This window comes from Lissotriton vulgaris, chromosome 12, assembly GCF_964263255.1.
Source record: "Lissotriton vulgaris chromosome 12, aLisVul1.2, whole genome shotgun sequence".
In the NCBI taxonomy this organism is placed as follows: Eukaryota; Metazoa; Chordata; class Amphibia; order Caudata; family Salamandridae; genus Lissotriton; species Lissotriton vulgaris.
Genome location: NC_141700.1, coordinates 517,660,059 through 517,683,627, shown reverse-complemented (window position 1 = coordinate 517,683,627; position 23,569 = coordinate 517,660,059). Strand labels below are relative to the sequence as shown.

The 23,569-nt window shown below is 44.1% G+C and overlaps 1 protein-coding gene across 2 annotated transcripts in view; it reads left to right on the top strand.

Moving 5' to 3' along the window:
* The window catches only part of VAC14 (VAC14 component of PIKFYVE complex), a 1,981,056-nt gene that overhangs the window by 891,313 nt on the left and 1,066,174 nt on the right, over nt 1–23,569 (top strand). For both annotated transcript variants that reach the window (XM_086945294.1, XM_086945293.1), the window contains exon 11: nt 9,028–9,088. In XM_086945294.1, coding sequence (XP_086801420.1) covers nt 9,028–9,088 — 61 coding nt within the window. The remainder of the gene's footprint in view (nt 1–9,027; nt 9,089–23,569) is intronic.

Sequence of the window (23,569 nt, the reverse complement as noted above, 5' to 3'; positions counted from 1 at the left end):
TATCTGGGGGAGCGACTGAAATGCTCCCTTTTTTGGCTAGAAGTTGTGTTGCTGACGCCTTTCTAGGTGGTGAAGTGTTAGGCTTGGTCGTTGTGCCTGTTGTTTGTTTGAAGCAGGATGCTTTTTTTGGGAGTATTTCTTTTGCCCCATGCGTTTGAGCGGGACCATTACCGCTTATCTTACTACTACATTTCGTATTGATTAGTGACGTGAGTCTGTCCAACTTTGATATTAGAGGTTTGATTTGTGCCGTAATTGTGGCTTCGAGGTCTGATTTGAGGTCCATTACCATGTTTTCCACCCAGCAGGGGATACCTGCCGAGGAGTTGGAGGTGGGCGTGATCAGGTTGTGATTCTTTATTTTGATTTTAGGTTTTTCCTTGATGTTTGGCATAGCCTTGGTGGAAGTGGAGGTATCTTTCCTTGTTTTTGTCGGTTCTAAAATCGTTACTGAATCAGGTAGGATGGATTTACTAATTACACTCTGGTCTAATTTTTCAGTTGGTGATTGACAGGCTTCTAAGTCTGGGGTTGCCTCGAGGTCGACATATGAGTGATCGGAATCTGATTGGGTCACGGATAAATCTACAGTGTTTGGAACAGTCAGTGTGGGAACAATAGTTAATGGTAATGATAAAGAGCAATTGTTCGCAACTTGGTGAACGGGGGAGTTTACGGTGGCAAGTGAACCTAGCGAAGAGCGTTTAGCCTGCATAAGGTCCAAAGAAACTCTTTTCTCAAGTAAAATTATACTCTTATCGATGGTATCATTAACCCTGGATATGAAGAGGTCTATGGGTCCGGTCACTTGTGTCACAGATGTAGCTTTCTTGGAAATGCTTCTGGTTTTGGGACGCATCGTGATCGTCAGCGATTTAAGTCACGAATCGTGGGGGCCTCACGAATGATATTTGGTGAATCCTAGTTCTGGCCACCCTATGTTGTAATGTAGAATGAGTATCACTGGGACGCCTACCTTGCGTATGAGGGAACGAAGTGAATGCGGGGTGACAGGGCCGGGGCCGTCCTCTGCCGTCCTCGAACGGCCTCAAACGGCCCTGTCTTTGCCCAGTCTTCGCCCGTGCTGCGTCCCGCGCTGCGGGAGTAAGATGTTATTAAGTAAAGGGCAGGGGGCGGGCCAGCAGGGAGAGCGGACCGGAAGCTCTTCCTTGGTCTCGCAGGGACTTCTGGGAATTGAAGTCCCCGCACGCTCGCAGCCCTGCTGGTGACTCGCGCCCCTTACCGCCTTGCCGCTGTTGGTCCTTGCGTGTCCTCCAGGAAGGCTGCTGGTGCTGTTATGAAGCAGCGATGCGGCACCCGCGGAGCGGGTGCGGCGAGGAGTGGGCAGGTGATCTCGTGTGCCGATGTGCCGAGTGCCCTGGTGCACTTAAAAGCTTCGCCTCGCTGGGTCAGTGTCCTCTGCTAATAACACAGGAAAGTAAGTGTCCCGCTGATGGCGGGAACGAGAACACTTTTTAAACAACTGTGATGGGCGGGGGGCGGGCCAGCAGGGAGAGCGGACCGGAAGCTCTTCCTTGGTCTCGCAGGGACTTCTGGGAATTGAAGTCCCCGCACGCTCGCAGCCCTGCTGGTGACTCGCGCCCCTTACCGCTTTGCCGCTGTTGGTCCTTGCGTGTCCTCCAGGAAGGCTGCTGGTGCTGTTACGAAGCAGCGATGCGGCACCCGCGGAGCGGGTGCGGCGAGGAGTGGGCAGGTGATCTCGTGTGCCGATGTGCCGAGTGCCCTGGTGCACTTAAAAGCTTCGCCTCGCTGGGTCAGTGTCCTCTGCTAATAACACAGGAAAGTAAGTGTCCCGCTGATGGCGGGAGCGAGAACGCTTTTTAAACAACTGTGATGGGCGGGGGGCGGGCCAGCAGGGAGAGCGGACCGGAAGCTCTTCCTTGGTCTCGCAGGGACTTCTGGGAATTGAAGTCCCCGCACGCTCGCAGCCCTGCTGGTGACTCGCGCCCCTTACCGCCTTGCCGCTGTTGGTCCTTGCGTGTCCTCCAGGAAGGCTGCTGGTGCTGTTACGAAGCAGCGATGCGGCACCCGCGGAGCGGGTGCGGCGAGGAGTGGGCAGGTGATCTCGTGTGCCGATGTGCCGAGTGCCCTGGTGCACTTAAAAGCTTCGCCTCGCTGGGTCAGTGTCCTCTGCTAATAACACAGGAAAGTAAGTGTCCCGCTGATGGCGGGAACGAGAACGCTTTTTAAACAACTGTGATGGGCGGGGGGCGGGCCAGCAGGGAGAGCGGACCGGAAGCTCTTCCTTGGTCTCGCAGGGACTTCTGGGAATTGAAGTCCCCGCACGCTCGCAGCCCTGCTGGTGACTCGCGCCCCTTACCGCCTTGCCGCTGTTGGTCCTTGCGTGTCCTCCAGGAAGGCTGCTGGTGCTGTTACGAAGCAGCGATGCGGCACCCGCGGAGCGGGTGCGGCGAGGAGTGGGCAGCTGATCTTGTGTGCCGATGTGCCGAGTGCCCTGGTGCACTTAAAAGCTTCGCCTCGCTGGGTCAGTGTCCTCTGCTAATAACACAGGAAAGTAAGTGTCCCGCTGATGGCGGGAGCGAGAACGCTTTTTAAACAACTGTGATGGGCGGGGGGCGGGCCAGCAGGGAGAGCGGACCGGAAGCTCTTCCTTGGTCTCGCAGGGACTTCTGGGAATTGAAGTCCCCGCACGCTCGCAGCCCTGCTGGTGACTCGCGCCCCTTACCGCCTTGCCGCTGTTGGTCCTTGCGTGTCCTCCAGGAAGGCTGCTGGTGCTGTTACGAAGCAGCGATGCGGCACCCGCGGAGCGGGTGCGGCGAGGAGTGGGCAGGTGATCTTGTGTGCCGATGTGCCGAGTGCCCTGGTGCACTTAAAAGCTTCGCCTCGCTGGGTCAGTGTCCTCTGCTAATAACACAGGAAAGTAAGTGTCCCGCTGATGGCGGGAACGAGAACGCTTTTTAAACAACTGTGATGGGCGGGGGTCGGGCCAGCAGGGAGAGCGGACCAGAAGCTCTTCCTTGGTCTCGCAGGGACTTCTGGGAATTGAAGTCCCCGCACGCTCGCAGCCCTGCTGGTGACTCGCGCTCCTTACCGCCTTGCCGCTGTTGGTCCTTGCGTGTCCTCCAGGAAGGCTGCTGGTGCTGTTACGAAGCAGCGATGCGGCACCCGCGGAGCGGGTGCGGCGAGGAGTGGGCAGGTGATCTCGTGTGCCGATGTGCCGAGTGCCCTGGTGCACTTAAAAGCTTTGCCTCGCTGGGTCAGTGTCCTCTGCTAATAACACAGGAAAGTAAGTGTCCCGCTGATGGCGGGAACGAGAACGCTTTTTAAACAACTGTGATGGGCGGGGGGCGGGCCAGCAGGGAGAGCGGACCGGAAGCTCTTCCTTGGTCTCGCAGGGACTTCTGGGAATTGAAGTCCCCGCACGCTCGCAGCCCTGCTGGTGACTCGCGCCCCTTACCGCCTTGCCGCTGTTGGTCCTTGCGTGTCCTCCAGGAAGGCTGCTGGTGCTGTTACGAAGCAGCGATGCGGCACCCGCGGAGCGGGTGCGGCGAGGAGTGGGCAGGTGATCTCGTGTGCCGATGTGCCGAGTGCCCTGGTGCACTTAAAAGCTTCGCCTCGCTGGGTCAGTGTCCTCTGCTAATAACACAGGAAAGTAAGTGTCCCGCTGATGGCGGGAGCGAGAACGCTTTTTAAACAACTGTGATGGGCGGGGGGCGGGCCAGCAGGGAGAGCGGACCGGAAGCTCTTCCTTGGTCTCGCAGGGACTTCTGGGAATTGAAGTCCCCGCACGCTCGCAGCCCTGCTGGTGACTCGCGCCCCTTACCGCCTTGCCGCTGTTGGTCCTTGCGTGTCCTCCAGGAAGGCTGCTGGTGCTGTTACGAAGCAGCGATGCGGCACCCGCGGAGCGGGTGCGGCGAGGAGTGGGCAGGTGATCTCGTGTGCCGATGTGCCGAGTGCCCTGGTGCACTTAAAAGCTTCGCCTCGCTGGGTCAGTGTCCTCTGCTAATAACACAGGAAAGTAAGTGTCCCGCTGATGGCGGGAACGAGAACGCTTTTTAAACAACTGTGATGGGCGGGGGGCGGGCCAGCAGGGAGAGCGGACCGGAAGCTCTTCCTTGGTCTCGCAGGGACTTCTGGGAATTGAAGTCCCCGCACGCTCGCAGCCCTGCTGGTGACTCGCGCCCCTTACCGCCTTGCCGCTGTTGGTCCTTGCGTGTCCTCCAGGAAGGCTGCTGGTGCTGTTACGAAGCAGCGATGCGGCACCCGCGGAGCGGGTGCGGCGAGGAGTGGGCAGGTGATCTCGTGTGCCGATGTGCCGAGTGCCCTGGTGCACTTAAAAGCTTCGCCTCGCTGGGTCAGTGTCCTCTGCTAATAACACAGGAAAGTAAGTGTTTATCCAGTAGTTTTATATATTGCAAACTTGACCCCAAAGTATTGGAGCGCTTTACATGAGCGCTACTTACTATACATAAGGACATATTCATTTTTTGTAGGCACCTGAAGATCAAGTGATTTGCTCAGCATCACAGGATGTTGAGCACACGCCGAGACTCGAACCTGGTTTCCTACCTGCAAAGTCGGCAGCTCTGGCCCTTATGCAACATCCTCCGTTAATGTCTTAAATGAGATTACATCCTATAAAAGGGCATTCATATTTGAGAGATTTGGCTATGCTTCCCTTTCTTCTTAGCAAGGGTGTAAAACATTGAAAAAGGGTGCACAAAATACAGCCAAGAACTCCGCTTATATATTTTCACGTTCACTTCTGAACGGCAAAAAAAGTCCGACCATTCTCCCTGCTATAAAGTGAATAAACTTTTCTAGTAGATGGCGTGGACCGTAAAAGAAGCACACGCCTATTTTAAAAAGTTCAGGTCTAGTGTTTGAAATCACCATTGCGCATGTGCTGTTGTGAAGTGTCATTGCGTTCTAAATGGAAATGTGGTTGACGTCATCACGCACAGTAGAACGCATTTTACCCGGGTCCGTTCTACAAGCGAAATTTAATAACCGAGTAGTGGTGGTATTTTGAAAACAACGTGAATTGGAGACATAACTCATCGTAATCATGGTATGTACGCTATCTCTGTGACGTTGCGTTTTAAAGCGCTGCGTTTTAAAACCTGCTGAGGTCATGCTCATTTCCACTTGGTGTACGTGCAATGTACACAGAGCGTCGCCACACCTACTCTTGTTTCGCTGCAGTCATGCTTTTCTGAAGCTGTGCTGGTTGCTGCCTCCTAATCCTTCGGAAAAGCTCCAATTTGTATTGTTTGCACCTACTTGCAACTCTGTAGTGGTATCGCACGCATTCCTTAAGATTGGGATGTCGTCTGCCGCAACTTCCGTACAACTTTGAGAAAGGATGTGGCACTACAGTCAGAGTTGCCGACTTTGGAAGTCGGGAGACATAGGTTCTAGACTCAACGTCGGCTCAATGTTCCGTACTTTCGTAAAATCACTTAATCTCAATGTGCCCAAAAGAATTTTTAAAAAAATAACATCCGTATACTTGGGTAATTTGACTGGTGCTCATGTAACGCGGTCCAATACTTTAGGGTCGAGTTCGCGCTACATTAAAAAAAAAATGCTTTTAAAGCATGGCATGATAAACCCATTGATGGTGGGCACGAACAGGACTGAAAGAGGGGCGAGTCCTGTAATTTAAAAGAAAAATTGACGACTTTCAGCTGGGTCCATATCAGGCAGGTGTCACATTTGCGAAAGTTATAACTATTGGCATTGTAAATGACAAAGCTATTAATTTAGCTATTTTCAAAACCAACACATAAATAAAATAATTGTCATTTACAAGACCAATAGCTCAAACTTTCATAATGCGAGACCTATTGCATTGCAAATGCTTGTTTAGCATGGCGGTGACCTGCTCAGTTTTTAGGCAGCCGGGATTGGCCCTTGAAGCAGAGAGGCATTAACTATCTTCGTCCAGAGAGGGGTTATGGATGATCTGATCTCCTTAAAGTAGTTCGGAGGTAGGGGGTCACTGAAATGGTTGGAAGGTGTCAGAGTAGCCAGAGTTTCTCTCATCAACAATTTGGAATAAGCCCCAAGAGGCATTGTTTTTGGGTGGGAGAACCAGACGTTGAGGGGGCACAACAAGCCTAGAGGATACACAGGTGGCAGGTAGATTCTCAAGGGCTGCCCGGAATAGCTGGGTTGTTAGATTGAAGCTTGAGGAGTTCAAACAGCTTTTTGGGACTATTTCTTGCTTGGTCTAGTTGTTCTCTGAAGTAGCTAGCTTTAGAGCTTTTGATGCATTTGTTAGATCAGTTTCTGAGAGATCTCAGCTGAGTAATATGTTACATGGAGGGCAAGGATCTCCAGATACATTCTGCTAGTCTTAGATTTCTTCTCTCAGTATTTAGGTTCCCGTTGTACCAAGGTTTGGATATTTTGGAGGGTATTTTATTCAGTTGTAGTAGTGCCATAGCAACTGGTATGTTGGACATAGAGGGGTTGTAGTGATTTATGAGGTCATCGACAGCAAGCTGTCTGTGTGGGAAGACAGATCTATAGGTTAATATTTCTCAAATTTCTTTGCCAGATTCTAGGCATAAGGTTTTCCTGTCCATGAGGTACTTTAAGGTTCTGAGACTCTTCTTGAAATCAAGGTTCATGCTGATAAATCAAAGTCAGCGAGTCAAGCTAAGGCTGACCTGCTCCCTCCGCTCAAAAAGCTCTAGGTCTGAACTCACTTTGTATGATGTATGAAGCAATTTATACCAAGGGAACCCTGGCATATATATCTGTAACCGTGCCATTTCTGGACAGTGACTTTGAAAAAGTTTGATTTGAGGAATTTGTAGATGGCTCATAGCATGATCCAAGGTTAGAAACCTTTCACTGATATCAATGTGGGCATTAGACTAGAAAGAGCAAACAGAGTATAGTGTTAAAAGGTGTGGTTTGAAGTAAATATGTAATAGCTTTCTGTGGTATACAGACTTAGATGAAGCTGCTGGAAACAGTTACCCAAAGAAGTTCAGGGGCCCATCACTGATGAAGATGCAAACCTCGGCAGTGACAGTCTCAATTGGGACTGATCACTGAGGGGACCGTACAAATCTCGACTCCCTTTTAATTGTAACACGATGCTGTCAGATACCGTGCAACATTTATTTTGAATATGTGTACTTTTAATGTGCATATTTGGCTTTCCTCAATGTTTGCACTTTTCTTTTACCCATAATACTTAACATTTACTTGATGTCTTCCCGTTTTGCCTTTTTATGGTTTTTTTTAAGACAGGGACCTTCTCCTTTCCCCTTAATCTACCCCTTGGCTTTTTTTTATTTTAAAGCAAACTGTTCCATTACACTATACGTTTCCATTAGTGTTACATTCATCCCTTTTTTTGTTGTCACATCTACATTGATCACAACTTAAATATGATATATTAGTTCATCAGAAATTAATATACCAGACGTAACTTGTCATAAGATAAACACAAAAGGTTCAAGAAACTAGCTTTATACGTCTATTTTTAATGATATACTGTATATCTATTTTGTGTAAAATGTATTTCCCCTCCCTCTTTCTATGGTCGATTTTTTTTTTTAATGTTGGTACATATAAACTTCCAGAAATTTCCAAGTGTGTCCTTTCAACTTATAAGCAATGGTTGGCGCAGTGTAAATAAATCTAGCTTGTTTCCAGTATCGTACATGATTCCGAAAATGTTATGTTATATAAAACCTAGGCCTAGGAGCTATTTAACATACTTTTTCGAAGGCCACATGTATCAATGTATTTTGCATTCACAAACAGTGCGAATCGCTACATTTGCGTATTTGCGAATGGCCTTTCTGATTGTATGAAAAGGCTTTGGCAGTCGCAATATAGGTAATTGAAATTTTTAGCGATTAACTAAATTGCGAATGCAAATAGGGAATCGCAATTTGTGAAACCCTAATGCACATGCAAGAAACCTTTCCTAAATGCGAACTGTGCATTTAGGAAATACCATTAATATCAACTTCAAGTTGATGGTAACAATGTGCAAACTTTGAAAAATGCACAAAAAGGCATTTTTCAAAGTACTATGTACTGCACACATACCCATAGGGCATGTGTGTGCCTTACATTTGCACTTTTTTTTTAGGGATGCTTTGGGGGGGGCGTAGGCCCCCAGGCACCCTTGCCTTTGCATTATCTAATTTGTGATTACCAATTGGGTCATCGTAGTTTAAGTAATGCAAGACCATTCGCACCTATGGGCCTTAAGGCCATAGGAATGAATGGAGTCCCAATTACAAATAGCGATTCCCTAATTGCGTTTGTAGTTTTTAAGATATCGCTATTTCCTGTCTGTTTTGTTCCATCGCATTTAGCGATTACCAAATAGCAATTTCTTAATCACTTTTTAGTAATTGCAAAATGCTATTTTCATACATGTTGCCCCTAGTATCTTCGTCCAAAATCGGGTTCACTGTTGGACCTGTTATGTGTATAAAATCACCCATCAACGTACACCAAAAGTTCAAGTTAAATCTGAGCATGTCAACAAAGAAAGTACATAATCTAAAAGCAAAAAAAAAAAAGGTATTAACAAATTGACCTTGTCATGATCCCGGAATGGTTTCCTTTAGAATGTGCCCCAAGAAATCCTTACAAAGTTTTCCAGTATTTGGAGAAACGACGAAATCCCATTCCAGCCATTTACTGTCTTGGGCAAATAACCTTGCAAGTAGTTTAGTCGCCAGTGGGGAATTTTCATCCTTGGTGGTCGGTCTCCAGCCGCTCGTTCTTGGACGAAATGTCTTTCCGTGCAGTTACTGTGTTTGTTTTGCTCAGTTAGGTCAGGTTGTGATTAAAAGAAGAAAAGATGAACATATTACCAGGCTGCAAGGGAGGGAGAGCTCTGTGGGCTAGTGGGTGTTGTTGTAATAAGCGTAGACGAAGTTATGTTTGGTATCTCAATATCACTTGTAGGAGGATAATTGCTTACAGAGTAAATAGCGTTATCAATTGTGGACATTAAAACAGCACTGAACCTATGTATTCTCTTCCTCCCTGTCTCAATAGGTGGTCTGAGCACTACCAGCGATGCCAGCTTTGCCAACATGAGTGTTTTTGCTCAAGCAGGGTAAGAAGAGTTGCCACCGTCAGATAATTGTCCACTGTCTTTATCTTATGTTATCTGAAAGGCTCTATATATAGTTCAGCATGCGCTTTAGGGCCGTTGTGTTGTGTGGCCTTCAGCGCATGTCTGCATGTTTGTATCTTTAATTAGATGGTGCTGTTTTGTTTTGAGGATTAAAGCCTCTACCGATTTGGTGTGGGTTTCTTATACCTATAGTTTATTGTTCCTATGTGGCCCTCTGTTTTCTTTCTGGCTTTACATGTGCTCCCAAACTTGAAGGCACCAATTTAAAAAAAAAAACTAAAAAAGTGTTATGAAATGTAATACCCTTTTGTTTTATTTTATTTAAACTTCTGCCTAAAAGTATTTGCAAAGAGATTTTTAATGCTGTACTTTTGAATTAAATTACCAGTTTGTTGTTATGTGTTAAAAAAAAAACAGCACGTTAATTAATGAAAAGGAAAATGTTCGATATGTGAACTGCATTAGTACCCACTACTGACCGCTGGGTGACGCTGCAGCTCTGTTCTTTGGTGAAGTGCGATTCTCCTGAGATGGCCGTACTGTGAAAACCAATGATTATAGAGATGCTTTTTAAGTGCACCCGAGAGCAGACCGCTAAGAATGAAACCAAACCTTCGAAAAGGAGGTTGCATCGACGGCCTTTCAAATAGTGGATGGATTTGGACAGTGCTCCTAGTAGGCTGGCACTAAATGGATGGGTAATGCTATATTTCCACTGACAGTTACTCTGAATGATTGCCCACTTTGGTGTACTCGCCACATACTGTAAGGCATATTCGCGTCCACAAGTGTAGCATCAGTCTATATTTATAGACAAGTACACCTGTTTTCAAAGTATAGCTAATTCAGTTGTGGTGCATGATTTACTTTCGAGCACTAGTACAGAGCAAGATACACTGGGGAGAGCCCACAAGAGCAGCAAGAGAGGGCCACGGTTGTGTATTCAAGCCGCATGTAGTTCATGACAAGCGGAGGTGGAAGGATACACTCAGACAGCCAGTAGGTTTAGTTGACAGACGAAGATTCCACGGGACTGAGCCAAGACTTGATTGACAAGTCTCATGCCAATGACTGAAAGTGTTTGGAGAAGAAAGCCAAAGCTGGAAGCGACGGGCCCAACGCCCACTCTGTGTATATTGCAAGCAATAGGTCGGGTTGACAGGCCTGCTGTCAGAACTCAGACCTAAACTAGCATTGCCAAAGTCAAGAGGGTATTGCCTTATGACTTGATCAAACCAGTACCGAAATAAATAAATAAAACGAATTTCGTTGCCCACGCTGCATCGCCAAATGTGATGCAGCGTGGGCAACGAAATTCGTTTTTTTGTCTTTTTCGGTACTTACCTCTAATGGTCCATATCCCGCATTTTACAACCCCCCACCCTGACCCTCCCCTGCCTGACATTACCGCCCCAGTATAACGCCCGGCACGGGCCGTGCCTGCAAGAAAGCCAACCAGTGGGAAGCAATGGGAGGACCCAGAACCCATGACCAATATTTATATTGTCTACCATAGGTTTTCGGTACAAAAGGGGGTGGTGATGGACGGAGCATCTGAACCAATCAAACACTCATTGACTGGGGGTGAGTGTTTGATTTGCTCAAGCGCTCCATCCATCATCCCCTTTTGTATGGCTTTGTACGCCCTAAGTTGGCAGGGTATGCTCAGATGTTGTAGTGTAGTTCTGTTGCATCCTGTTGTATTTTTCTTTCTGCCTTGTTCTGTCCCATTGCCTTTCCCTGTCTGGATCTGCTGCCTGGAATGTATGATGCGTGCCTGCATCTTACATCCTGGGTTCCAGATTCCAGGCCAACTGATTTATGATACCTGTACCTGAACCTGTTATGATGTGCTGTGCTTCAACTCTGATTCATACATTAAATCCTTCATGAAAAGCTACTTTAAGTTTCCTTGGATCTTTTTACTGGCGACGAGGTAAACCCTACTATTTCTGCCACCATCCTTGGAGCACAGGAGCAGAATTATTCATTTTGAAACTACGTCCTAAGGAAGAAACCTGTAATACATATTCATCAGCCTTTTCTTCTTGACAGCACTGGTTAATGCTTCTACGTCGAAACTACGAAAATTTACGAGCTACCAGTGTTTTCCTACCTATTTTTAAAACTTTTCGTTTTACCAACTGAAAACAGAAAACTACAAAGATTCTTCAAAAAGCATCGCTTCTACCGTTTTATTCAGCGCTCCTCCGGATGTTTCCTGCGCTTCTGCTCCGGCGATCCGGTGAAGTATAAAACTGCTTTTATTCAATTTCAAGCCTTTTTCGACATTTCTCCATGCGCGAGGCTTTGCTTGCGCGAGACTTCCTCTGCAGACGCGCGCTGTGAGGCTTCTTCGCTACACGCGCTGCGTCATCATCACGCGCTGCGTGATCACGTGACGCGTTCTTCCTGCCTTCACGCTGCACGCCTCAGCGCCATCTTGGTTGCCATAACAACGGAATACACGGCAACGCATAAGAATCATTGTCGAGGCTTCCTAAACGTTTCTACTCGCCGGAAGGTAAAATAAAACTGTATATACACGCCGGATGGGAAAATAATAACAGATTTATCTTTATTATCGTTTTGATTTCAGTTTCAAGTACTTTTGCCGCATTTTCATTCAATTCAAAGGAAAGGATTTCTCTTTTCTCTTCGAACTGGTGACTGTACCACTTAAGGAACTATTGTTAAAGCCCTATTTACGTTATTCGTTTTGTGTTTATTATTATTTGGTGATATTTTTTTTCATTAGTTAAAGATTGGAGGAAGTACCCTTACTTTCTCTAGCCACTATGCAATTTGACCCACCTTCAAAGTTTTTGCAAACCAAAGGAGATCCACCCATCCCCTGGACTAGGTGGAAAGAGGAATTCTTTACTTACCTTAAAGCCATGGATGGCGAAAGGATGTCAGCGGAAAGGAAAAAGAACATTTTCTTACATTGTCTTGGCTCAGAAGGACAACTTGTCTTTAGAACTTTACCTCCTGTGAGATCTGGTGGGGATTCTAATGTTTATGATGAGGCTGTACACAGAATAGAGGGAAGGTTCAAACCAGTAACCAGTGTAGCCTTAAACAGGTTCAAGTTTTATACCAGGGTACAAGATGAGAATGAGTGCTTTGATGATTTCTTAACTGCTTTACGTGCACTTTCTCTCCATTGCAATTTTGGTCTAATAACCGACGAAATGATTAGAGATCAAATAGTGGTGCATGTGAAAAGCAAAAAAGTACAGGAGCAGTTATGGATTTTAGGGGATCCTAGTTTAGAAACTGCCATTAGTACAGCTAAAGCATTAGAACAGTCCGACAAATGGATCAAATCTTTAGACAAAGCCTCTGTTCAATCTGCCCCGTCCACATCCACTGGTGAGGTTAGCACTGTGAATGTTAAAACTCAAAGTTCTAACAAATACGAGGGCAAAGGTAAACAATTTTATTGTTTTAGGTGTGGAAGTCCGGATCACATAGCTTCTTTTCCACAGTGTCCTGCTCTGAATAGACAATGTAATAAGTGTAATCGCACTGGACATTTTTCTAAGTATTGTAAAACTTCGATTAAGCCAGTTAATGATTACAAGAAACCTTCCTATGCTACTCCCAGACGTGCTAATAGTAATGTGTCTTATGTTGCGGAGAGAGAGAGTGACGATCTGCTAGTCAGAGAGTCTGGTATTGTAATTTCCATACAATCTTCGTTCGACGTGACACTTGCAGATACTTTGCCTCCTCCTAAGAGTTCAGTGAACATACTAGGTAAAACTCTTGAACTTATGGTAGACTCCTGTTCACCGTGGACCATAATCACTCATGATTACTGTGTGGAGTCATTTGGTAACTTAATTGATGTGAATTCTTTGTGTGAACCTGATATCGATGCCTACAATTTTGATACTTCCAAGATCAGTTTTATTGGTTTTAAAGAAGTCCCCATTATTGTTAAAAATAATTCAGCTATCATCAAGATGTATGTAGCGTCCAAAGGTGTGAATGTTCTAGGTTGGCGGGACCAAGCTAAGTTGGGGATCTCGTTAAATCCTAGGTTAAAGGATCCTGTATGTGTTCTTGCTATAACTGATGGGGACTATGATCTAGCATCCATGTCTAAAGAGATATCTATCGCCTTTCCCAATGTCTTTTCCGAGAAACTTGGGAAATTGACCGGTTTTATGCATAAAATCAAAGTCAAACCTAATACTGTGCCTCTGAAGCAGAAGTTGAGAGGCGTTCCCATCAGTGTCAGAGAGGAACTCAGAGTCATGCTTGACAACATGGTTAAAGATGGTGTTATTGAGGAGGTAGAATCCTCCGAATGGGTTTCGCCTATTGTTTTGGCGATTAAACCCGACAAAACTATTAGGTTGTGTGTAGACCTGAGAGCGTTAAATAAATGTTTGGTTACAGATTGTCACCCGTTACCTAACATAAATGAAATGTTGTGTATGCTTGATGGTGCCTGTGTGTTCTCCACTTTAGACCTTAGGTCTGCATACCACCAGATAGAGCTCACGGAAGACTCAAAACATTTCACCGCCTTCATCACTCCCCATGGTGTGTTTCAGTTTAGAAGAATGCCTTTCGGCCTAGCGTCAGCCGCTTCTGTTTTCCAGAGGGCAATGTATCACATTTTCAGGGATCTGAATGTCTACGTCAAATGCTTTCAAGATGATATTCTTGTCTTTTCTAAAAATATCTCTGAGCATGATGGTCACCTTAGGGAGGTTTGTTCCAGGTTGGAGAAGTTTGGTTTGACCATCAAAGCTAGTAAGTGCAAGTTTTTTTGTAAGACAGTAGACTATTTGGGCCATTTGCTTTCAGGGGATGGAGTTGTACCAAAAAAAAACCTTGTGGATGCTATTGTTAAGGCTCCTTCCCCAGACAACAAGGAAAAGTTACTTTCTTTTGCAGGACTTTGCGAGTATTATAGCAAATTTATCAAAAATTTTGCGAACAAAATGGAACCTCTCAGAGAACTTACTAGGAGTTCAGCTAAATTCATTTGGTCAGAGAAGCAAGAACAAGCTTTTAAACAAATCAAAGAGGAGATTGTTAATGCTCCCACTTTAAAGTCCTTTTGTGTCAATAAAAAGTGCATTATTACTGTTGACGCCAGCCTTTATGGCATTGGTAGTGTGTTAAGTCAGTCATCAGGTAAGGATGAATGGTGTGTTGCCTTCTCCTCGAGGACTTTGTCTCCCACGGAGAGAAGGTACTCCGTAATTGAAAAGGAACTTCTGGCCTGCATTTGGGCTGTTGAGCACTTCAGGAATTATGTTTGGGGAAATCGTTTTGTACTACGTACCGACCATAAACCCTTAGTTGGGATTTTATCTCCTGGAGGTGGATGGAACTCCACTGCGCGTATAGCTCGTTTGTCCTCACGCCTTCAAGAGTATGATTTCGAAATTGTGTATGTTCCTGGTAAATGTAATGTGACTGCTGATTTTCTTTCAAGGTTTCCTTGTGAGGAGTCTCCAAAGATGGATATTGACCTCGATGTGGTTGCCTCTGTTGGAGATTGTGTTTCCAAGGAGTTTATTTCTTTGTCGGAAGATGAATGGTTTCTTGAACTTGGCAAGGATGTGGTTTGCCAACATCTGTTTGATTTTGTCAGGAATGGTTGGCCACCCCATAAGGGTGTTTCTCCAGATATAGCTCCTTTTTGCCAGGTTTCTTCGGAAATTGAAGTGTTTTCTGGTTTACTCTTCAAGTCTGGTAAATTAATTCCACCTCAATCCTTACAAGAGAAGATTCTTCTTCTCGCTCACCAGAGTCACATCGGCATGTCATCGATGAAACGTCTAATTAGGGAGAGCTTTTGGTGGCCGGGAGTGGACAAAATGGTGGATAGGCTGGTGAGAGACTGTTCGCATTGCGTTAACAGTGATAAGATGCTTCATGTGACCTCCGCTCCTCTCAAGCCTGTGTCTTGGCCCACCTTTCCCTGGCAGAAAGTGGGTTTTGATATATCTGGTCCATTTAAACAGTTGCCTTTTAATGCTCGGTATGCTTTAGTTCTGGTGGACTACCACTCCAAGTGGCCCGAAGTAAAGTTTGTCAGTTCTGTTTCTTCTCAATCGGTCATTCTTTTCCTTAAGGAAGTCTTTGCCAGGGAAGGATTTCCTGAAACCTGTGTCACCGATAATGGTGTTCAACTTGTGTCAGATGATTTTGAGAAATTCCTCAGTGCTTGTGGTATCAAACATTACACCACCTCTCTCTATGAGCCTAGGGAAAACGGCCAAGTTGAACGCTTTAACCGTGTTCTTAAGGATTGTTTGAATGTTGTGCAGTCTTCGGATGATAACTGGGTGGATGTTGTGAGGAAAAGATTGTGGACATATCGTATCACCCCCCACTCTGTTACCGGTGTTAGTCCCTTCAGGCTCCTTAAGGGTAGGGAGCCTCCTTCTGATATATGTCCCTGGTGGATTAAAAAACTTGATGTAAAACTTGATGTAAATAACTCTGTTTGTGACCTTGCTGCTGTGGCCAAACGGGTTAAAAACAAACAACTACAAATGAAAACCTTGTTTGATTCCAAAATGAAAGCTAAAAATAATGACTTTGTGGTGGGGGATTGGGTACGAATTAGAAAGCCTGGCTTTCTCGTCAAGGGTCTTTCTAAGTTTTACCCTCCTATCAAAATAGTTAAAGTCTTTAAAAATAGCGTTGCCACGCAAGACGGTAGGGTATGGAACGTCCGCAGAGTAGCTAAGTTTTGCAATCCTGAAAATGTACGTTTCTCTCCTTCCTCCACTCAGGGTATTTGCCTGAGGAGACCTGATGCTTTTCCCCTTTTGCCCTCTCCCAGTTCTGTTCATCTAGATTCCTCAGTTGCCTCTAGAGTTAAAGTTTCCAATAGGCAAAAGTGTGTTCCCAGCAGATATCTGGATTAATGTTTTTTTTTAGGGGTAAGATGTGTTGCATCCTGTTGTATTTTTCTTTCTGCCTTGTTCTGTCCCATTGCCTTTCCCTGTCTGGATCTGCTGCCTGGAATGTATGATGCGTGCCTGCATCTTACATCCTGGGTTCCAGATTCCAGGCCAACTGATTTATGATACCTGTACCTGAACCTGTTATGATGTGCTGTGCTTCAACTCTGATTCATACATTAAATCCTTCATGAAAAGCTACTTTAAGTTTCCTTGGATCTTTTTAAGTTCCTATATTCCCAATAGGCTCTGCGCATTGGAATAATATATTCAGCAGTGTAGATGAAGGACTGAGGTCGACTAGGTCTCTACTGACTATATTAGACTTAAGGTTTGCCAGCTAGCTCAGAGGTCACTAGAAACTTTCTCGAATAAACGAGGAGGAGTTTAACCTCCCTGGATAGACAAGAAGGGATTAGCTTCCAACAACCATATAACATGACTACTTTGCTCCCCCAGAATAAGAGTAAATCTTAAAAAGTCGTGTGAAAACAATAGACAGCTATTTCACTCAGTCAAATGTGCGTTCTTAGTTTCACCAGAGTGCAGAGAATAGAGAGACGGGCGTTTTCAATAAAAGGTATTATTTATTGAGCAGTCTTCCTTCTCATGCAAGAGAAATGAATTGCCACAATTGCAATACTTAATATAAAGTAAAGTACGTACAGTAAAAGGAGTATTATGAAATAATACTGTAAAAGCATTGATATGGTTTCTTAGCCATAAGATACTTTAAAATGGATAAAATATATACATACATATATACATTGACTAACGTGCTCAACTGGTGCTTCTAAAATACGCCTACCCCGGTGTACCTGACCTAAGCCTAATACGTGGGAAGGAGTAAGTAAGTAGCAGTTTAAGTTAAGTTGGTTTTGCCAAGAATCTGATTCAAGAATTCTCTTTAGGGTTTAGTCAGCACCGTACCTTGGGAATAGAATGTAGGAGGTCTGGTATCTCTTTCCTCAGGACTTGTAATCCCAGCAACCCGCAAGGGTAGGCTGGAAACGCTGGAGCTGGATTTTCTCGGCAGGAGAAAAGACAGCGTCTTTCTCAGCGCGTCAAACCGGTGGGGCAGCATCCGTGGGCTCTCGCATCAGCTGGGCTCTCGGCAAGTAGATAGCTGCTCTGCTCCAAAACCACCACCGTGTGTTTGCTTAGGGCAACGTTAGTATATTTATACCTGAAAGGTGCCGAGTTTGACGTAAGGTTTGGACATAAGACGTCAATAAAGATGTCACTAAGAACTGGCCGTTCTTACAGTGCTCGCAGGAGTTCTATTACAAATCAAAACAAAGCAAATGGGGATTTCCCAGGTTGCTGGAGGTTTGGTGTGTCGAAAGAACTCGTTGTGCTTTCTAGGAATCCAAGGAAGTAGCTTTTGCCGTGTCTTGGACTGCAAGGGCTATTCACTTAAATATGGATCTGATTCTTATGCCATTATAGGGATATTATTGATTATAGCCGTACAAGGGCATAAAATAGCGATATCGATTCAGGTTCCTAGATAAAAACACAATACCCACTCCACGATCTAATGTCCATCATTACTAAAACTAAGCAATAGTAAACATGTAAAGGTGCATGTGTATTCCAACCCACCCCAAAATACATTTTTGCATTTGAAATGGTGTATGCAAAATACACGAAAGATTATTGGTACTGTACGTTTATCAAGCAGTGTAATCATTCAGTAAAAAAAGATGCATATATATTTAGCTGAACCATTTGCGAAAATTACACATGAAATGTCTCTAAATACAGAAAAGAAGGTTGAGACTATTTCATCACATATAAATACAATTGCTGGTAAGTGTGCTAGAGGCTGAGGTAATATTTTGTCTCTAGAATTACTAAAAATAGAAGCTCTGTTCTTTAAGAATAGTTCTACTTTAAGCAGAGTACATGTGCCAGAAAAAGGGTAAATGTTTTGGAATTTTGAAAAAAAATAATTTCGTTTTCAGGGGAGAAAATAGTTCCAAATGTTTTCAGTAGCTTTTGTTTATCAAAGCTGAAGGCCGAATTCAGAGTTCAGGGGAACGCTGTGTGCCGGTTTGCTTAAAAAGTTATTCTTTCTGTTCAGGGGAGAACATCATTTCAGACAGATGTGCAAAAAAGCAGTCTACAGCTTCAGGTGAAAATTCGACCATGGTTGAAAATGCTGCAACTAGGGCAGTCGTGAGAATGATTGCTATCATCGATGTCAGGATCAGCAATGCTCACAGAAGGTCGTACCTTGGTGATGTTGCTCTCATCTCCTGCTTCACTGCCACCTAATCATAGTGGTGAAGTTTCAACGAATGCCGTCATCAGGATTGGTAACCGCTGGGGACAACACGATGCATGAGCCATTACAGGACTTAGCAAAGTATCGATATCCCTTGGTACTGCTGATTGTAGTGTAAGACAGGTGTCCAACACGCATTCTTCTCCGCATAGCATACATCAAAGCACAGGTAAGATGCAGTTTTGCCATATAGGTCTGAATGAAAGAAACCAAGTCATATTTAGATCTCTTAGCCGGGCTAATCCAAGGACTTTAGTTATGCGGTCCCGATAGCGTATAGCTAGGATTGTTTCTTCCATTGTTGCTGAAGTCTTGTCTGCGTTTTGGCTTGCCATATCGGAGCAGAAGAGTCAAAAATAATATTCCTGCTACGAGTCCCAAAAGTAGTGGTAGGCCGCCAAAGACAGAATGGACAAAATTGGGAAAGATGCCCAGAACTGCTTCGAAGGGTGTTAACAGTCCCGAAAAAATTGTCTTAAATACATGTGCGATGCCACTGGTATCTGACATATTTAGAATTTGGCTTAACATTTCTACGAAATGCACGGGGCAATTAGTTGATAAAAGTGTATGTATCTCTGCTGTTGTCCTTGCAACTTGAAGATCATACGTTTCTTTTGATGGCGTTAAAGGCACGGTTGTCTGTAAAAGAACAGACTTCATTCTGCTTAAAGTATCAATTCGTATAGAAGAGATATTCAAAGAAGGCCAAATCGTCGCCTCTGTATCAGGAGGGCCGTTTGGATACAATACTTGCATACAGCAAGTGACCATGGAACTAACGCTTACGAGATATGCTTTCCTTGGCACCATGCCACAACAGCTGTGGTCCGTTATTAGAACGTAACTTCAGTTAGAAAGTTGTCTAAAGAATGGCTCTATCTGTGTTGCAGGTGTGCCGTGCTGGTGGCGTGAAAGGTTATGTGAAGTCCCCTCACAGGCCCCATGCAAATTAATACCTTGGCACAGAAGTATACCGCTTAGTGATCGTTTACAATTGTTACCACTAAGAAATACATTCTGGTTCTTGTCACTATAACGTGTGTGTGTAAGGCAGCGGTCTTCAATCTGTGGGGCTCGACCCCCAGGGGGGCGTGGAGGCATGGGAAGGGGGTCGCGCTCTTCATTTCCTAAAAGAAAACGTCCCAGGTGGTTAATTCTGGTACTTAAAATACTTTCCCTTGATGTTGTTTTTCAGGGACTCTCCTGTGCTGGGAAATTGAAGCCAGGCAGACTGCTAAACATGCCTTTCTACAAGTGTGTTGCTGGCCTGAAAGAAATGCAAATGTGCACAACGAGTTAATCTGCAAATGTAAATGATTTTCAGATTAACTCATTGTTCACATTTTAATTTTTTTCAGGCCAACAGCAAGGCGTGTTAAGCTGTCTACTTGGCTTTGATTTTTATAGGACAGGATAGTGCTGTTGCAGTTACTTGATTAAATCACTTGAAGGTTTTTAAGTGGTAGTGCACAGAGTTAACTGAGCTGTAAAGTGCTTGCTTTTAATGGTTGTTGTATTTACATAGTACTTATTATCCCTAAGAATGTGTTGAAGGGACAGCTATGTACAATAAATTGCATCCATAGGGTCTGGATATTACTAAAATCTACGGACCTCATTTATAATGAAATGGTGTAGGGCAGCTCGGCAAGTATTTTTGCTGTGCTGCCCTATGCCAATTCAAAAGTACAGGAATGGACTGTGTTTATAAGATACAGTGCATTCCTTTCCTTTCTGCCAGCACACAATTTGGTGCCGAGCACCAATGCAGGCACCCTTGTACCATGGTGCAAGGGTGTCTGCATTGTTGGCAGGATTGGTTTTGCGCAAAAACAACCTGTGGAGGCTTTTTCCCCTTTCTATGTGTGCTGCACATAGAAAGTGGAAACAATTGACGAGAAATAAAAATATTTCTCCTCATTAAGCATCCCCTAGGGCATCGTACAGTTTTGATGCATCCTCAGGTTTACAGATTCTTGTAAATCTGGAAATGTGTCAAAACCCATAGGAAAGCTCATCGCAACGCCCATGGAACACCCCCCCCCCCTGACGCGGTGTAAGGCAACGTATCGACTTGCGCTGCATTGCCTTACACCATATCCAGGAGGCCATGAAAATCCATGCAAAGTGACTTTGTTTGGCCTCGTAGATATGGGTCTGTACTCTGCGCAACCAGAGTGTCATAAAAAATGACCCATTGTCAGCTCAAGGGGCTTATATTGTTGCTTATTGCTATATTTGGGTGTTAAACTGGTACTAATAAGGTGCAACCGCAGATTGACCGTTTATCCGGCTTAACATTTATGTTTGTCCATGATAAGGAGTGACAGGTTCTAGACATTTTTGTAGGGAGGGTGTCCTTACACCTAAAAAGTTTTGTTGTGGGGTCTCGGCATCAAAAAGTTTGAAGAACACTGGTGTAAGGTAATTTCCATGATGACTTAATGTACCCTTTACCCAACATTTCATACTGGCCTGCTGGTATATACTCCTGGCAATTTTTAAATTGGAAAGTTGTTATCGGAATTGTGATTATTCCGTGTATTATCCATTCAATGACAGGTCTTTCTGACATTGTCAATGGTAATCTCTCAAGTTTTTCAATGCTCAGAATCGTATAGTCTGCTCCTTTTTGTGCCAAACTGATTTGTTTATCAGTAAGGTTAAAGATAGAGAATAATGACGTTGTGTTGCGATTAAATGCCATGGCACGTAGCCTGAACGCAGATATTTGCAATTTCCAGCCTAGCTGTACAATAGAACGTAATTGGGACTGACCGTGTTGTAACATTAGCAAGTCCTATCTATTATATCGATAGCAGATGATACAATACTGTCCAGTGAATATATTCTGGAGGACAGAGTCATTAACCCATTGTCCACAACAGAAAGTGATTTTTCCAAAATCAATACGATCAATTTCTCGGATTTTCTCTGCTGTCTCAATTTGAGTCACTTTCCAAGCTTCGTTGTACGCAGCGTATATACTGGCCGCTATGAAACGTTTTTGACGCTGTTTGCTTGGTCCCATTATGAAATCGCGCAAGTCAGCACCGTCTTTAAGTAAAGTCAAGTGTTGCTTAATTTCTGCCAGTGTGGATGTCTGTAGCCATTCAAGGCATAGTTTCCCTACACTTTATGTTGTTACTATCCCTGGACGTTGTCTCTGGGAGTATCTAGGGTCTGGTCTGGTCATTTTGAACCCCTGTATATTGTTCAGGAATCTATCTTGAGAGTTATTTGTGTCTGTTGGCCAGATCAACCACTTTTTCCAATCAGGATGTGTTCTGTTTTGGTGTAAAATATGGGATACGTCTATCTCAACATCTGTAGTGGCATTACTATCAGGTAATGGCTTTGGAATAGACGGTTTGTTTAAGTCTTTAATCTTAGCTAGGCCAAGGCAAGTAGTCTGTTGAATGGTGTCATTCAAGAATATTATTTGTTCTGGGATCATGCAGGCTCTAATTAATGCTTCTAAACCTTGGACCTGCCAATTTTTTGTACCCCAGATGGTTTTCGTTTCAATGCTGTGTTTCCAGAATTCAAAACCAAATGTAATCATTTTTTCATAAAATGTTTCAGAATAAATCAATTTAGTATTTGTCAACATTGTTTTTATCCCTGTCTTATTTAACAGTTTAAAATAAAACGTTTCTGCATCACTTGCGTTAAACCCTGAGAAGTATGGGAATTTCTCATAAAATGTTTTCGAACTGCTTTTAGGTGGAGTTGCACAATATTCCCATTGATTATACTTAAAAACATTTCTAGGTTGAGCAGATTTATGTAAATAGTGATGCACAAAGTGATTGTAACAGTACATTTGTTCATAATTCGACGAACCCTGTAAGTAATCATGTTCTGTAAATTTTGCTGACATTACTAAATCTGACATCATATTATTTATGCTTTCAAAGTCCCAATCATCAGAGAATGTACTTGGTTTTACAAAGTCACTTAATGAAACCTTGAACTGATGTGGATATTTCAAGAGTTCAACCGGGCCATAGATTTCGTAATCCGTTTTGTCCCAAGCTACCCCACCGGGTATTGGAATGGCTGTGACATTCACTTGATAATAGTTCTCTTTTCTCGATGTGAGATGACTTGTGTGGCTTTAGGACCAAGTTGATGTTTTGACTTGCTGTGTCCATTGTACTGTATTTTCCCTCAATGAATTTTCCCAAACAAAGTACCATGATGAGCCAAAGCAGGAGGAAAAGTACACCTAACACAATCCAAAATTCAATTCATGGAGAAATCAGATAGGTTTCTTTGAGTTGATGAAAGAGTTTAGTTAATTTGTCTTTGAAAGTTTTTGTTGTTGGCGTTTCTTCAGGTTCACTTGGATCTTCAGAAAAGTTATCGAAATTGATGAAGTAGTCAGATGCAGTTCTGTCAATTGTTGGAATTGCTTCCGAATTTTCCTTTTCTTTTTCATTTTTTCTTTCATTAGCATAGTCAGAGGCTACATCGTTGTAGACCGGTGTTTCTTGACGAACTGTTACATTTTGGGTTTCAAGAGGCACAAGTTCCATGGCATTGTTGCATAGTCCTTTTTTATTCACTGCAGGTTTATCAAATGTGATTAGTCTCTCAGTTTGAACCTCTTGGATTGTAGCAAATTTTGGTATTTTGATATTTCTTGGGAGTCCACTGGGCCTACTACTTATTATTGGCCACATGATTGTGGTTTTGCCAGGTCGATGGATTCAACTCGGTTCTCCTTTTTACCAGCAAGGGGCGGTAGTACAACTGATCTTGTTCCGCTGACAGCTAAGACAGGTACTGCTTTTCTGTAAGAAGGCCCAAATTCCTTCTTCACCGCGATCTTCTCTCTGACCAGATCCCCAATCTTTGGAATCCAGACAGGCCTTGCTGGGACAGGTGGTTTATCTTCAGTGGCTGTTGGCTGCTGTTTTAACTTTATGTTGCTCAGGGCTTTTCTTGTTTCATTTAAGTCCTGTAAAACAGCCAAACGATCTTTGATATTAAAGCATTTTTTTTCTTCTACCACTGAAGTCTGACTATCTAAGTCCTGAATATGCATTCTAGTACCGAACAATAGTTCGTACGGACTGAAACCTTTTAGAGAATTTCTTGGCAGATTATTAAGACTACATTGGACACTTGTTAAATGTTGGACCCACCCATCACCCGAACCTAATACCCTCGCCGTTATAGATTGCTTTATGTCCCGGTTTTTTCTTTCCACAATTCCAT